A 14,748-nucleotide genomic window follows, 5' to 3' on the forward strand; every position below is an offset into this window, starting at 1 on the left:
CGGTGACAACGACGGATCTGCGGATGTAGACTTGTCACATGCTTTGTCGTCCTGCGTCGCACCGCGGGTTCGCCAGACTGTGGCCTCCGCGATTAGCTCTGGCAACGCGCCGACGCGTTGCTGAAGCCAATCTCAGAGGCTACGGCTAGACGATGACAGAGCAGCATTGTATTGATGTCCTATGAACATTCAGTATGGCAAAATAATGCAGTGTGTTGCTGATAAATAAATGTTTTGGGTGAGTTCTGCCTTCAGTTTCCCATTTAAATTGTGCATTTCATTTCCGAATTTTCTTGCGAAACTGCATGTAACGAAAACCTGTTTGTAACAATTTTTTTTGTGAATTTGTCAATTTCATTATATCCCGGTTAATCGTATATCAAAAGCGAGAAAACCAAGAAATCAAGCTTGCGACATGTTTGGTAGCGGCATGTCAAGCTACTTAGACTCCGTAGCGAACGCGTGAAGAAAACTAATGAAAATCTCAGACAGTCATTTGAAAGAAAGCCGTAATTTATCAACACAGATTGATAAATTATGCACTGAGAATTCTGGCTGGTACGAAAAATTTCAAGGCAGCAGTATCACCAGCCTCTCATTCTGACATCTTGTGTGACATTTTGGTGTCGTACAAGAAACAGTTGGACATGGTCTTTTGGACAGCTGGTCTGACGCAGGGGCAGCGCCCGGGGGGGAAGGGGGGTGCCCCCCAAAATGTTCACCTGCCCTGCCCAGGAGGAACTTGCAGCGAGTGCCCCCCCCAGACAAGTTGCCGTTCTGAACTGACCATTGGTCGTTCTGCTCGGACAAACACCACACCTGGGGTTCTGTAACGTGCACGTAAACCTAAGCACACTGGCCTTTAGCATTTTGCCTCTATCAAAATGCGGCTTCCGTGGCCGGGATTCGATCCCACGACCTTTGGGCCAGAAGTAAAGGACTATGACCACTAGACCACCGCTGTGGGTACGCCTCGGGCAGTCTGGAACTGTTGCGGAACGATAACCAAACAAACTTGGCATCCACACTCACCTGCTGGAACACGGGCGGTTGGTAGGGCTGGGGCGGGCGCCACGCGTTTATCACTGGCGGCGGAGGCGAGAGGCGGACGGGTTGGATGCCCGTGCGCTCCATCAGCTCGGCAGCACGCTCTTCCTCAGCCTTGGCGGCCTCCTGGGCCTTTTGTAGCACGTCAGCCAGGGTCCAGCCAAAGTCCAGGGTTGGCCACTTGAAGCCCTCGGGAAGCTCCAGGCGCCCGACACGCACCTCACGCGCCACCATCAGCCGCAGCTGCTCGGCCAGCAGCAGGGAATTCATTCTGTGGCATGGCACGGCAATGGAGTTTCCTTCCACCGTCTCTTTCTCTTTTTGCTCATAGTTACGGGACTCAAAGAAATGGCTCTTTCTCTGCCACCGGCATTCCTCATGCATGTCACCTTCTCATGCATGCCACAATTTTTAAATCACCGTTTCCAGGCTGAACGCTCCCCCAAGGAGCAAGACTATGTTTTTTTCCACGCTGCTATCTATTGCCCTCTAGGGTCGAAAACTGAAGCCAAAGCCAAGTGCCGACAGTAACTCGTCCTTGGTGAGCTAGCGACAGGCTGGGGTGAGTGTGACCCGTCATTGGCAGTACAGTGGAACTTCGATTATACGACTTTCAGGGGACCGCGCAAAATCGTCGTATAATCCGGGCGTCGTATAATCGAAAAACCGAGAATATAGGCAGTGACGGTCATTTTTGCCCCACAACAGCGGGCACATAATGCCTAAGAAAGTCCGCGGCACAAACGTACGCTGCTCCGAGGAACGTAGATTAAATTAATTGAAAAAATGACAACCACGCATTTTATCGGAGGTGTGAACGAACCTTTATTTCTCACCTTTTAAAAAAATCTGTGATTTTCTTCTAAGAGTTTGCCCAGCCACGACGCATCAGCTTTCTTTCGATAGCTGCAACATCTGGCAGCAAGTCGCCGATCTCATCGCGTGCGCAAGCAAACCGCCGAATGTGGTCGACGTAGCACAACACGTCCGCGTAAGTCGGAACGGACACGCTAGCCTCTGCAGCGTCGTCCATCTCTTCCTCGTCGGAAGTTCCCGCAGTGTCGGGACGCACAGTTTCGATAATGTCATCCAGCGACACTTCACTGCACACTGCAACGTCGTCGTCGGCACCAACATAGTCCGCGAAAGATCCAGGCAGCTCCAGGCTGCCGAACTCTGGTTCATCGTCAACAGGCAGTGCAGCTTCACTGGTAGAACAAGCACCACTTCTATTAAAGCCGCAGTGCCTGAAGGAGTTGGCGATAGTTTCTGGCGTGACTGCGTCCCATGCACTAGCAATGTAGTGCATTGCGTCAAGCACAGAAAGTTTCTTATCCAACTGCTTGCGTTCCATGCCCGCCAGCCGACGCTGCACCAGAAACTTCCGATATTTCTGTTTCATGCACTTGATGACGCCAGCGTCAAGTGGCTGCAGCTGGCTAGTGCAATTGGGGGGCAGAAATACAACTTTCACATTTCTCAAATGCGACATATCTGATGGATGGCATGGCGCATTGTCAAGCAGAAGAAGAATCTTTCTGTTCTTAGCCCCCATTTTGGAGTCCAGCTGCTGCAGATATGTAGAAAACATAGCAGCCGTCATCCAGGCTTTCCGGTTGAACGTGTACTGGCACGGCAGCCTTTTCAAATTCTTGAAGCATCGCGGCTTCTCAAACTTGCCGATCACGAGGGCAGGAAGCTTTTCAGAGCCATCTTCATTAGCGCAAAGCAATACGGTAAGACGCTCTTTGCTTCGCTTACCCCCGTGACAGCTCTCTCCTTTGAATGCCAATGTCTGTTCTGGCTGCATATTATAAAATAATCCAGTTTCGTCTGCGTTGAACACGTCGGACGGTTTGTATTCCCGTATCAATTCCGGCAGCAATGCAGTCCACTTTTCTACAGTGTCGGAGCTGACTGACGCGCTCTCTCCACAGCAGCGGCTGTACACAACTCCACTGCGTTTTTTAAAGCGATCCAACCAGCCATTGGAGGCTTTAAAGTCGTCAATGCCGCAGCGCAATGCAACTGTCTCAGCCTTCTCCTTCAAAATTGCGCCATCCACGGCGATTCCTGAACTGCGGGCCTGACGCAACCACTCAACGAGGGCCTTCTCCATGGCAGCATATTTGCCATCTTTCGCGGCCTTCCTGTTCAGGCCGAACTTTGCCGCATTTAGTAGGATGCTGTCCTTCTTCGCGAGGATCGTTTTCAGCGACGACTCGGGAATGTTCAGGTCGCGGGCAATGCTGGCCTTTGTTGCTCCGTTCCGCTTCTCTGCCTCCTCGATTATGCGAAGCTTTTCTCCGAGCGTCAGCGGTTTTCGGTTCCGCGACATTGCGAGACGCAGCACTCGCAACCAAAAGTTCGAAAGCTTCCTCGCACACCAATGACCGAACACAGAAAATTTTGCACGTGGACACAGCAGCTGCGGCGCAGCACAACCAACCGATGAGGCAAACACGTGAAGGAATGGCTGAATGGCAGCACGGCAGTAGGCCTATTCGATTTGCAAGCTTCGACCAATCGCGAGCGGCTAAAACGCCCCAGCCCTCTGGTAGCTAGACAGCGGCGAGTTCCGGTTCCCGCGGCTGTCGCAAACATTGGCTCAACAATCGCCGTTCAACACGTCCGGTATAACGACACGAAATGTAGTGAAAGTTATCGTATACTAGAAAGCGAGCTCGAGATTATCTGCCATGTTATCTGCTCACAACGGTCACTGCGGTCACAACGGTCACGGTCACTACAAAACCACCCAAAAGAAGAGAGAGAAAAAGAAAAAGCGACAACGGAAGTGCGCAGTGCAATGCGACAAAACGAATGCGCTCCGGCTGGCTCCGGCCAACGTTGGCTCTGGCTAGCTATGGCCGACCGCGTGTCGAAAAATTGAAGAGGCCCTGTGGTGGCAGCGCGGATACGAACTCGGTTCCTCTATGGTGGCTAGAGGGCATAGTTCCTCGGTTTCCCGACTTTTTTCGCCCGGCCGCAGTGTGTTTGCATGCCAGCCCGCGTCATCGTAGGTCTTTTTTTTTCTCGGACAGTCCAGCAAAGCGTCGTACGAGGCGGGGCCGGCGTAAAATTGCGTCGTACAATTGAGGTTTTTAATACATTATTTCTATGGGGGTTTTGCCGGGACCAAGCCAATTCGTCGTAAAACGCGGGTCGTCGCAGGACCGGGGGACGTATAATCGAAGTTCCACTGTACTAGTACGACTTCCAATGCATCCTCAAAGCAGCAAGAAAAGATGTAGACTCAGAAGGTACGAACACACAGGACGAACATCCAATGACAAAGCGTAGTTCGGGCCCGGGCACTTAAGAAATAGGGATGGGGCATCGGACGACCCACCTGTAGAGGATGCAGGGCAGGCAGACAGCCTTGCGCCAGAGGGACGCCGGGAACGGGTGGATGGCGCACAGTTCGGGCACCAGGATCTGCTTCTGCTGCAGGCTCTCGCGCTTGGCCCGCTTGGTCTGCTCCGACGAGGTCGGCAGCGTTACGCCCTTGCGGTTCACGTAGCGTGGCGTGAGCAGGTTGAGGCGCGCCGATGTGTGGTCCACGTCCAGCAGCGGCTGACGACCGTCCACCACTCGTATTTGGTACTTTTCCCTGCACATGGGAGGGTGGACAGAATGGGACGATCACAAAGGCTCATCATAGCAGGAGGCGTACCAAGTTCAGAAGTGAAGATGGACCTAATGATACAGTAGACTCTCGTTTAACGGAAATCTCTTAAAACAGAACTGCTGCTCAAATGGAACAGCTGCCCCTGATATGATTGGTTTCGTACCTGGATTCTGCCCCCTTGTTTGTCTCTCAGTAAACGAAACATATTTTCCTGATCCTTTTAGGTTCCATAGAGTCTACTTTACAGTCAAACACTTCTGCAACAGATTACTTGAGTGATGAGCAATTCCGCAGGCTTCTGGGTATGCTGCAAGTGTCACAGTCCATGATCTTTACAGCAAAGAGTATTGAAGTTCCCAAAAACTATGTTATAAAGGCATTCAAACTTATGAGGACGCCGCATCCGACATCGAAACAGCTTCACCGTATCCGATACTCGTTACAAATGTACATCTATTATACCGTAGAAGCAGCAAGGCACTTTTCTCACTTATATGGCGTTATATTCTCTATAGTATCAAGTAGTCAAGTTGCATGAGTCGCAGATGCTCGGAAACACAGGCATCATTCTTATGCAAAGGCTATACTTTGCCCGTTATAGTGCACAAACCTTATGAAGCGACCTCTTTAATGACAATAGTATTAATGCGCTGGCATTACAGGTTCCAGACGAAACCGTTGTTCACTACAATACAGCATCAGAGGCCATATCCCTTTTTTGATACTTCCAATCACACAACCAATCAAATTAGCGTAGGTGCTGTTCTAAATTTCCAGCTGATGCTTTATTGCTAACTTGTTAGGAGAATTCACGGCAGTCAGCAATTTAAGGTACAGAGGTTGCCCATAATTAGTTTAAATATCAGTTGCCATCCAAGTCCATAAACTACAGGACACACAATTGTCTCAAAACTGTTGCCCTGAATTTGAAACTTTCAATCGTTGTGAAGAGTACCTCCGCAATCACGAACATGTGAGAGGAAGACCTTGCCTGTAGTATGCGTCAAACGTATCGAAGCCCGCATCTGGAAAGTCGCTGAGCGGGTTCAGGTCGTGGCAAATCTCTGCCACATAGAAGAACTGGGGTTTGTCCAAGTTGCGGTACCAGGGCGTCACCTACGAGAGTTGTGAAGAGAAAAAAAGTCACACGAGGAGCTAAAGGCTCGTTCACACCGGTGATCGGCAGAGGTCACATAACCGGTCGCAATTTGCAGTGACTGATGTTCACACTGGCTAGGCTGCCCACACCAAAATACCTCGCAGTCAGTAAGGTTCAGCGCTGCTCACACCGTCATCACCTTGTAAAGGAAGTAAACATCCTGTTTTTGTCCATCTGATTAGTTTGCAAGACTTGCAACTGCCATTTGCATGACTGAAAGGTCAGGCAGCCAGCGACTGAGCCAAAACGGTCACTCTCTGACCAAGGCAACCGTTTGTGACTATTCGCGAGCGGTTCCGTGATCGCTAGGAATCTCCAGTGTGAACACTAGATGCCTTCAGCACTATACAGCCTAGGCAGCCACCAAAGGATGGCGCTCCTACTAACGGCAGCACTACAAACTGTAACACCGACAATCACCCTTGGAACATCTTTCATCCACTGGCATTTTTCTTTCGGAGATTCGGATGCAGTCCGTGCATGCTTCATACTTCGAGTGGCAATTGAGTTATTGTTGCAGTCATATCTCCACAGTGACCGACAGCAATGCAGCAACATTGAAGTTGCAATGACTGCCCGAGGGCCTGGCACTAATTAAACAGATCAGTGCCAGTGCCAATCGGCTGACCACGAGGCGAGAGAAAAATCGTGCCTCCCCTAGCTCCATGAGAGAGCACACGGTGCTCACAGGAGTATCAGTACCACCACAGGTATGAACTGAGATAAAAAGCAGAGAACCTCTTGCAGAATGGCATTCCAACACTAGCTACCGGTCAAGTGCTTGCTGATAATGATAATCACATGCATGACAGTACGATGATTGCAGTGGCGTTCACTGACCACAGGCAGTGCAGTCTTGAAAACAGATACCAATATACTGGGCCTTCACACAAGTTCTCTTGCCCGACGCAATTTGACCATTGATTGTCAGCAGTCTTATGCTCACAATCACTAATGAAAGTGACAGGCATGATAAATGAGACGATCAAAGCTGCAGTGGCCAATCACAGGTGGCACTTTTCAGAGACGCATTTCAAGTACAGACACAATTATTTTGACTCGGGAAGACGAAAGCACAAGATATTTATGCCTTTAATTCCTCGGTGGAAGTCGTGATTTCTTCTAAGCGTCACAGCCAATCAATCAATCAATACCCCACGAGCTTTGAAAACAGCCGTACAGAAGTGACCACTTGGGAGGCATCAGGGTTTCCTGCAAATGCCTTCGTAGCAACCTTCATAGCTTAGTTTTAATATTAGATTCATTTGAAAAAATTTTATAATTGTTTGAATTAACTGAGAGCATAAAATACTGGAGTTTGAATAATCATGCCTCCACTGTAAGAGCTCCCTGAAGGTGTCAACCCATCATTCTGATAAAGAATCACAGCGGCAGATTAGTTTGACAATAGTGGACAATTAAAAATGGGCATCTTCTTCGTTTCACAAGTTTTGGCCACTGAGAGAAAAAGAGCTGTGGTCAAACACTCACGACAGTGTCGAGGTAGTCTTCTTCCTTGAACACAAAAAGCTCGCGCTCTTCTTCGGGCACTCGGCGTGGCATGAACTTCTCTTCCTCACAGATGCGCTCGACGAACTGCCAGTCAATGGTCGTTGAGCCCGGCTGGTCATCAGATGGCTTCACTGCAAGTGGCGTTAAAGAGAGCAGTGACTTGGCTTGGATTCATCGCAGTGTGAATTGTGTTCGGTTTCCTGCACTTTAGCAACAGATGCGTAGTATTCTGACAACAGAGAGGCTGTTTTTTTTTTAGCTTTTTGTTTGCCCCCAATGTATGCTATCTTGTTGCACTGTCTTACAGACTGTTCGTCTGACATCAATGTATTCAAAGTCGAGCTACTAAACATGCTTTGTGTGGATGACAGGGTGTTTTTGTAAGGAGGAACTGCCCTAGCTGCCTCTTGAAGTTATTCGCTAACATGAACGTATCATTTGGCCACAGAGAGAAAGTGATTTCAGAGCATGCCTCTGCGCACTGTGTGCGTGAGTAGGGGGCGTGGCCCCGTCAAATAAGAAGGGTGTGCTGCCGCAACGCTGGAAAACATCCCCCGAAGTGCAAGATTGCCCCCGCCACAAGGTGCCCCAATAACGGGGGCATGTGCAGCTAACCGCATTTACCACCGACGAGGAGCACCAAGACTAACACGGTCCATCTGCCGTATCAGATGATAACAACATCGCTGACATGAACATATCGTTTGCAAATGGTAACACTTCGCAGAATGAAGCTGGAGATATGCATCACAATCTCTGGTCCTTTAAGCGCTTTTGCTCCAAAAAGCAGAGACTAATGGACGACATGAAGAAAAGAGGGTCTCCCCACGAATTCTGTGAGGACACTGTGTTTCCGACAGGTGTGCAGATCATTCGCAAGGAAGTGGCTACTACACTCAAACCTCATTATAACAAAGTGACATCTGCCACAAAAATAACTTCGTTATATCCGAAAATTCGTTATAAAGGTTTATTTTTAACACTGTAGCTATGACAAGACTATTTTTCATTTACTTCGTTATAACCGATAATTCGTTATACCCGTGTTCGTTATATGTATTGATGTTCGAGTGTATATTTTTACGCTTTCTGTGAGAGACAGGTTTAAGTGATTCACGGTGAGACATACAGCATGGAAAGATTTTCTCAGGCGGAGCAATTGCCGGCTATGTAGGCCAGGCCATATACTAGTTTCCTACAATACTTACTAGAGGGAACTCTGACGTCAGTGTCTATGGGAGCTGCAATGCACGGCGCTTCAGCCAGCATGGGAATGACGGGTAGTACACGGATTTGTCTAAACTTTGCTCTTTCGGCTCCATTTGGCTCCGCGTCGCCTGCAGCCGCTTTGTCGCAAAACGAAGTTCAGCAAGAGTCAGCAGTTCCACTTGACCACTTTAACCTTTTTAGGCTCACCAATTCAAATCTGGTCACGAAGTTCACAACGATCCATTCTTGTATCCGAAAGAAAACCAAAACACGGCAATAAACAAAGCCACAAGTGCGTTCGAAGCCCGCAAGCACGAAGAGTAGGCAAATCCGTGTACTACCCATCATTCCCACGGTGCCTGAACGATCGCAGAGCCACAGTCCGCTCTAGTTAATTTTAGGAAACTCTATGGGCCAGGTGGTGGTAATGCGGCAACATTACCACCACCACCACTCGTCCGAGGGCGTGACGTTGATGAGCGGGGAAACCTATGCAGCACTGCATGCTAGCTGGCTCGCACACAGTGGGCTTACATCTTGTCTTATTGAGATTTGCGTCTGCTTCGCTTGTTGTGCACTGTACTTTGGGACAGCGATGGCCCAAATGGCTAACAGATTCTACATTTGTTTAAGCGTTCGAGAAAGTTGGTGCTCAGGCAAAGCACTTGCAGGCACTGCCTTACGAGGCCGAATTCACCTGCAGCCTCATTATCCAGCCAAGTTGATTATCAAGTCAACTGCGCATAATTTAATTCGGTGTTGAAATTCCAGAGTTTTACAAGCCAAAACCACGGTACAATTATGAGGTATGCCGCAGTGGTGGACTCCAGTGTAATTTTTTACCCCCCAGTGTTCAACTAACAAGCCCCTAAAGGGGCCCCGCAACAATTTTCCAAGTAATCATCGAATGGCTCCTGAATCAACTGCCGCAAGAACTTGTCGAATCCGTCAACTACGAGTGGAGTTAGAGGGATTTGTCGCACGCTTTAAGCACTTTCTCTCTCCTTTCGTATCGGCGAGCGCGCTGAAAGCTACGCAGGGGGGGGGGGGGATGATAAGTTGGCAAGAAGCTACGTTCATTTGTTGGCACGCGTCAGGAAATTGAGCACCTCTTCTTTTTTTTTTCTTCAAACGCACAGCATACTTTCAGTGTGATCGCAAACACGCACGCCGGCCACAGTAACTATGCAGCTCACAATGCTCAAATCAGCCAATGGCCGTGGACTTTGGGTTTATGGCCTCATTTGTCGAGATAAGAGCGAGCGTTTCTAGCTGACTTTGAGAATTAATTGCAAATTTCAGGTCACGTACTGCACTATAGTGTTTGACGCACGTGTTCTCAGGAGCCTCGACTACCAATGGGCCGCATTTTCTGACCATGCTGAAAATGCGTTGCAGGGCCCCTTTAAATGTAAGCACAGGGGTGTTTTTGCATTTCGCCCCGATCAAAATGCAAGTGCCACGCCTGGTTATCGAGCTCGCGTCCTTGTGTTTAGCATTGCCTTAGCCACTAAGCCACCACGGCGTGTCAACTGCACATAATTAAGCTCCTCACCTGCGTTGATGGGCACCACCAGGAAGGAGCAGGCATCGCCCTCGGGGTTGAAGGTCATCGGATACTTTTCAAGCCGCAGCACATTGGTGAACGTGTACCGGTGAAATGTCGTGAGGTCGCGAACTTGGCTCGAGGTCAGCGGGCCGATGTCCGAGCTCACGTGTTCCAGCTCGACCGTCACCTCTCCCGAGCGCGTGAACACCGGGAAGCTGCAGATCTGCCCAGCGTGAAACAAAAAGATGCATAATTCAAACAAGGGCTGCATTTTCGCACAAATAACCCACTCCTGCATAAAAACTTGAGCAATGTGTCAGTTGTTATGGCAGCTTGCGATACTTTTATCACTGCAGTTAAGCAATACCAGTGCAACGCAAATTAGATTATTTTGTCAACAAAAGCTTGCATTATGCATCTTCATTGCACTGAAGAGCAGACCTGCAATTTCATTTGTGCTGATTAAAGCTCAACTTGAATTATCTGTAAGAGGATATGCCACGTGGCTTGTAGCAGTGACCAGTGGTCTTGTTATGTGTTTATGAATTTTGCTTTGTTTTCTGTCACCGTTCTTTGTATGTGATGTACCAGCTTTCTTGTACAGTACTCACACATTTTAACGCAACATCATTTTTTGAGTATAACGACTGCTATGAGCAATTGCTCGTGATTACCATGTCATGTCAATGCGAACCCGGCCGCTAATAGTAATGTCGGCTCTGTTGTAAGTTTTTGAGTCAAAATTACACCCGTATGACATGAACTGCAGACGCTGGAAACGAAAGCATGTGCGTTAGTTAACCCTAACTTTTCGCATTTCAATCCGTGAGTACTGTACTTGTAAAGAACTGCTCCACGTACCAACAGCACAAACTTAGACTCAAAAATAAATAAATAAGAATTCATAACCAACACCATACTGGACCGTTCTCAAATCCGACAAAGCTAAGGAGAGACAAACCGTACAATTCAAAGCAGGCATGCCAAGGCCTCGCTACAGGTATCTTACGTGTAAATGAACATCAGACAAACTAGACGTACGAGTGGAATCCGCCTGGAGGTGACCAGTCCGAAGCCTCGGGTGGTGTCGGCCGGGTCGTGGATCTTGCGGCCACGCGTGTTCTGCTCCTCGGGGATCGGGCAGGTGAGCTTCATGGCGAAGGCGTACAGGTGGAACTCGTCGCTCTCGTCCACTCGCTTGCCCTTCAGTACCTCGGACACCTGGCGTGGCAGGAACAACGTACCCAACGTAATGTTGAAGTACAAAAATTTGCACATGACATGTGGTTGAGAAGGTGGGGAAAAAGCTCCCAGTCCCCAGAACCAAACACTTCAGCGGAAGTAAATAAAACATGCACACAACTCTGCAACTATGGCACTGCGCCACTAAGCTGAAGGTCATGCCAGTTCTTTTGTCCCGACGAGCATGCTGGAAGCTACGCAGATAGGGATAAAATAAGCAAAAAAATGCTTTCTCACGCATGCACCATGAAACACAATTGTTCTCTCCAGGTGCGATTCCAGTGCGTGCGCTAGTGCTGCTACTGCGTAAATTTAGCACACTACGTAGTGCGGCACCTGGCACGTGGTGACACCACGTGGCAAGAGGCGCGTGAGATGGAAATAACTCTCTTGGGTTTACGCTAGCAACAGTATTGACCAATAGCAGCAATCTCTTGTGTGACGAAAGATCTGCTGTGTGACAGCCCTTTGACGAGGATGAGTACGCGCTTCTGTGTGAACAGTGGCAACTGCGTGCTCTGATTGTGAACTCTAATTGCTGGGCACAACTGCGAGATTTGGCTGAGCTGCTCACAGCACCGTCTGCTTTCCACAGCAAAGTGTTTTTTTACCAAGGACAAGGGGTGGTTCAGACCGCTTTAAAGGACCTGCCAATGCAAAGTGCATGCTGACCTTCTTGTCATAGTACTGTCGACGTTTCGTGGTTCCGGGACGTGGTCCGCCAGGCTGGATGTCTTCCTCGGGAAAGCGGCCGGCCGACCCTTGGTCCAGTGCCATCCGCATGGCCTCCTTCCCCTGTGGAACCAGGTTGTCATCGAGTTCACCTGCAACGAGTTTTCCATTAGCAACAATCAGATGGCGAGCTCAGTTGATTGAAACCAAATGAAGCAAACTGGACCACACTGAACCAGATAGCGTAGCTCACCCATTCTGTGCAGCTCTTCGCATGTCTTGAGTGCCGCCGCCTGCTTTGCCAGAAGCTTGCTCGGCATCGGGTCCCCCTGTAAAAAAAAACGAAGAAAAAGCTTTGTTATGCAACAAACCGACTTGGCCTTGCTGGCTTTTAGCACCCCAATTTCTAATGCTTAAGAATTTAGAAGCATCGTTACGAGAGAAAAGTGTGGGAAAAGCGTGCACAAGATGTCCGTCTACAACAGCAGTGACCCCTACGTGTCTCTTGTAAGGAGGTTTTACTACTTCAAACGAGATAACAGGGCCGCAAATGGCCATGCCTCGGGCGACGCTGGCCATAGTGATGCTCCCCAGTGCAGATTAGACGTTAACGGAGCTGAATTTGCGGAAAACGTGCTGTTCCCAGGGAAGTTCGCTTTTCGAAGTCCGACTCTTCCCTCGTTCGCTCATCGTCAATTACTAGAAGGCGATAGGGCGCGCTGCACGCCTCAACTCACCACAATGCACCGCCTGAGGGGAGAGTTGATGGGCAGCCGCAGCGAACAGCTGTACAGGGTCTCCTCCGAGCCTTCCGTCTCGACCTCCGCCATGCTGCTGATGGGCGTTAACCTCGTGAACGTGTCGCTAGGCAGCTTGGCGCAGTATCTGGGGAAGCAGGGAAGAGAAAAATGCCGGAGGCTATTCAAGCACCACAGCAAATGTGACGCACTATCGTGATGGAAAGAAGCACGAGCAGTGCAACGTCTACATGCCTGTTGTTTGCATTTTTTTTCAAGCCACTGTAGCCAGGCTGGTAATAAAAAGACATTATTCTCCGTTACAACCTAAGATATCAGCTGCGCCCACAGAACCGCGGCACACCTGCCCCACACCTGTGAAAGACAATCGTGCTAGCTGGTTCCCACTCGAACCATAAGTATTTTTTTGACGACTAATGTAAATACTACACGTATTAAGTAGGGGTGCGTGAATATTCGAACTTTCGAATATCTTTCAAATAGAGTTTGCTATTCAATTGAATTTGCACCGGAATTCTACTATATTCTACCACAGAGCCACGCTGGTGCTTGAAACTCCTTCGCTAAAAGAACCTACACAGGTGTCATGTCAGGTAAGGAATCGAATTATCATGTGTAATATAGCGTGGCAGAAGAGTAAAATAACAACCACGTGTCACACGGGTTAACGAGTGTGCGGTTTAAAGCTTCCCACCCACTACAATGTGGTCAACCATAACTCTCCATTGGTCGATTCCACGAAAGATCGAAAAACGGTGTATATTTGATGTTTCCGATTTTCCTGATAATTTTGTATGTTGTGCACATATGACTGCACAGCACGAAATCGCAGTTCGTTTTCAAATAAAAATTTTTTTCAACACAGCAAAATTCGACAAGTGTCGCCGGTTGACGACGACCATTTTACGAAGAGTGCGTTTTCGTAACTTTGGAACCATGCTGGCAGCTACTGAAGCTATATATTACAAATATCTTTCTTTTTAGCGGAAGTAGAACTAAAGATGAAATAGCTCTTATCATTTAATGGAATTCTGAGCAAATTATTTATTTTTAAAAATTCACGAAAAACGCTACGTTTTTGAAAATTAGTCAAATTTGGGACGCTATGGCTACTTCTGTGAACATCTTGGCTTGTTCATATTTGCAGTATGAATAGGCCTTTATGTGAATAATGAACTTCTGCATTTGTATTTCTCTAATAATTTTCAAAGTAGTAAATTTTCATGCTCGAAACACCAAAAAGAGAAAAGTGCTCCTTGATTCAAAAATCTATAATAAAAAAACCCAATCTCAATTTTGTTCAAAGTCCCCCAAAATGTTCTCAAAGGACTGCAGAATGATATTATGAGAAAACATGTTGCATCATTTTTATTAGAACAAAAGCAGAAAATGTCAAACATTGTGTTTCCAGAGCGTGGTGGCTACTGCGTAAAGGACATCTCTCGTAACAAGAAAATACAGTAACACGTATTTTTTCTTCTCTGAGCTTCACTAAACAACAGTAATGATCTATGGTCGGAAATTGGGAACAGTTTTGTAAAGAAAAAGACCATTCCAATTAAATGCATTCGCGTGGTTTGCGACTTCACGCCAGTGTTAGACATCCCTCAGTCCACAGTAGGCACTTTCAGTTGTAGCCTCCTTTCCTTTCATCTATTTCAGTTGAGTATAATTCATATCTTGAGTGCTAAAGAACGCATTCCCTCCATGTGTCTCTTATGATGATGTGCTGTGCCAGAATTGAGAGATTGGTATAAAAGCCAAGGTCTCTTCATGAATGGAAATGAATTTCTGGAGAGCGCGGTCGCCAAGAGGTGTGGTTTTTGTTGGCCCAAATGTGTACGTTGTCAAACCTTATATGATCAATGCAGAGTTTAAAAAGAATCGATTACGTGAAGATTGGTGGCAGCAGTTCTGGCCACGGACAAAACACGTTTTGTTTGCATTGCATCTGCTTTGTTTTGCATCT

General features: G+C 48.0%; 1 protein-coding gene across 1 annotated transcript in view; it reads right to left on the reverse strand.

Annotated features, from left to right (window-relative positions):
* Positions 1-14,748, reverse strand: part of LOC119373414 (endoribonuclease Dcr-1-like) — a 47,018-nt gene that overhangs the window by 11,468 nt on the left and 20,802 nt on the right. The window contains 9 exon segments of the mRNA XM_037643439.2: positions 1,033-1,318; positions 4,400-4,660; positions 5,670-5,794; positions 7,329-7,480; positions 10,114-10,330; positions 11,149-11,328; positions 12,022-12,173; positions 12,275-12,350; positions 12,759-12,906. Coding sequence (XP_037499367.1) covers positions 1,033-1,318; positions 4,400-4,660; positions 5,670-5,794; positions 7,329-7,480; positions 10,114-10,330; positions 11,149-11,328; positions 12,022-12,173; positions 12,275-12,350; positions 12,759-12,906 — 1,597 coding nt within the window.

The sequence above is a fragment of the Rhipicephalus sanguineus genome, chromosome 11 (genome assembly GCF_013339695.2).
Source record: "Rhipicephalus sanguineus isolate Rsan-2018 chromosome 11, BIME_Rsan_1.4, whole genome shotgun sequence".
In the NCBI taxonomy this organism is placed as follows: Eukaryota; Metazoa; Arthropoda; class Arachnida; order Ixodida; family Ixodidae; genus Rhipicephalus; species Rhipicephalus sanguineus.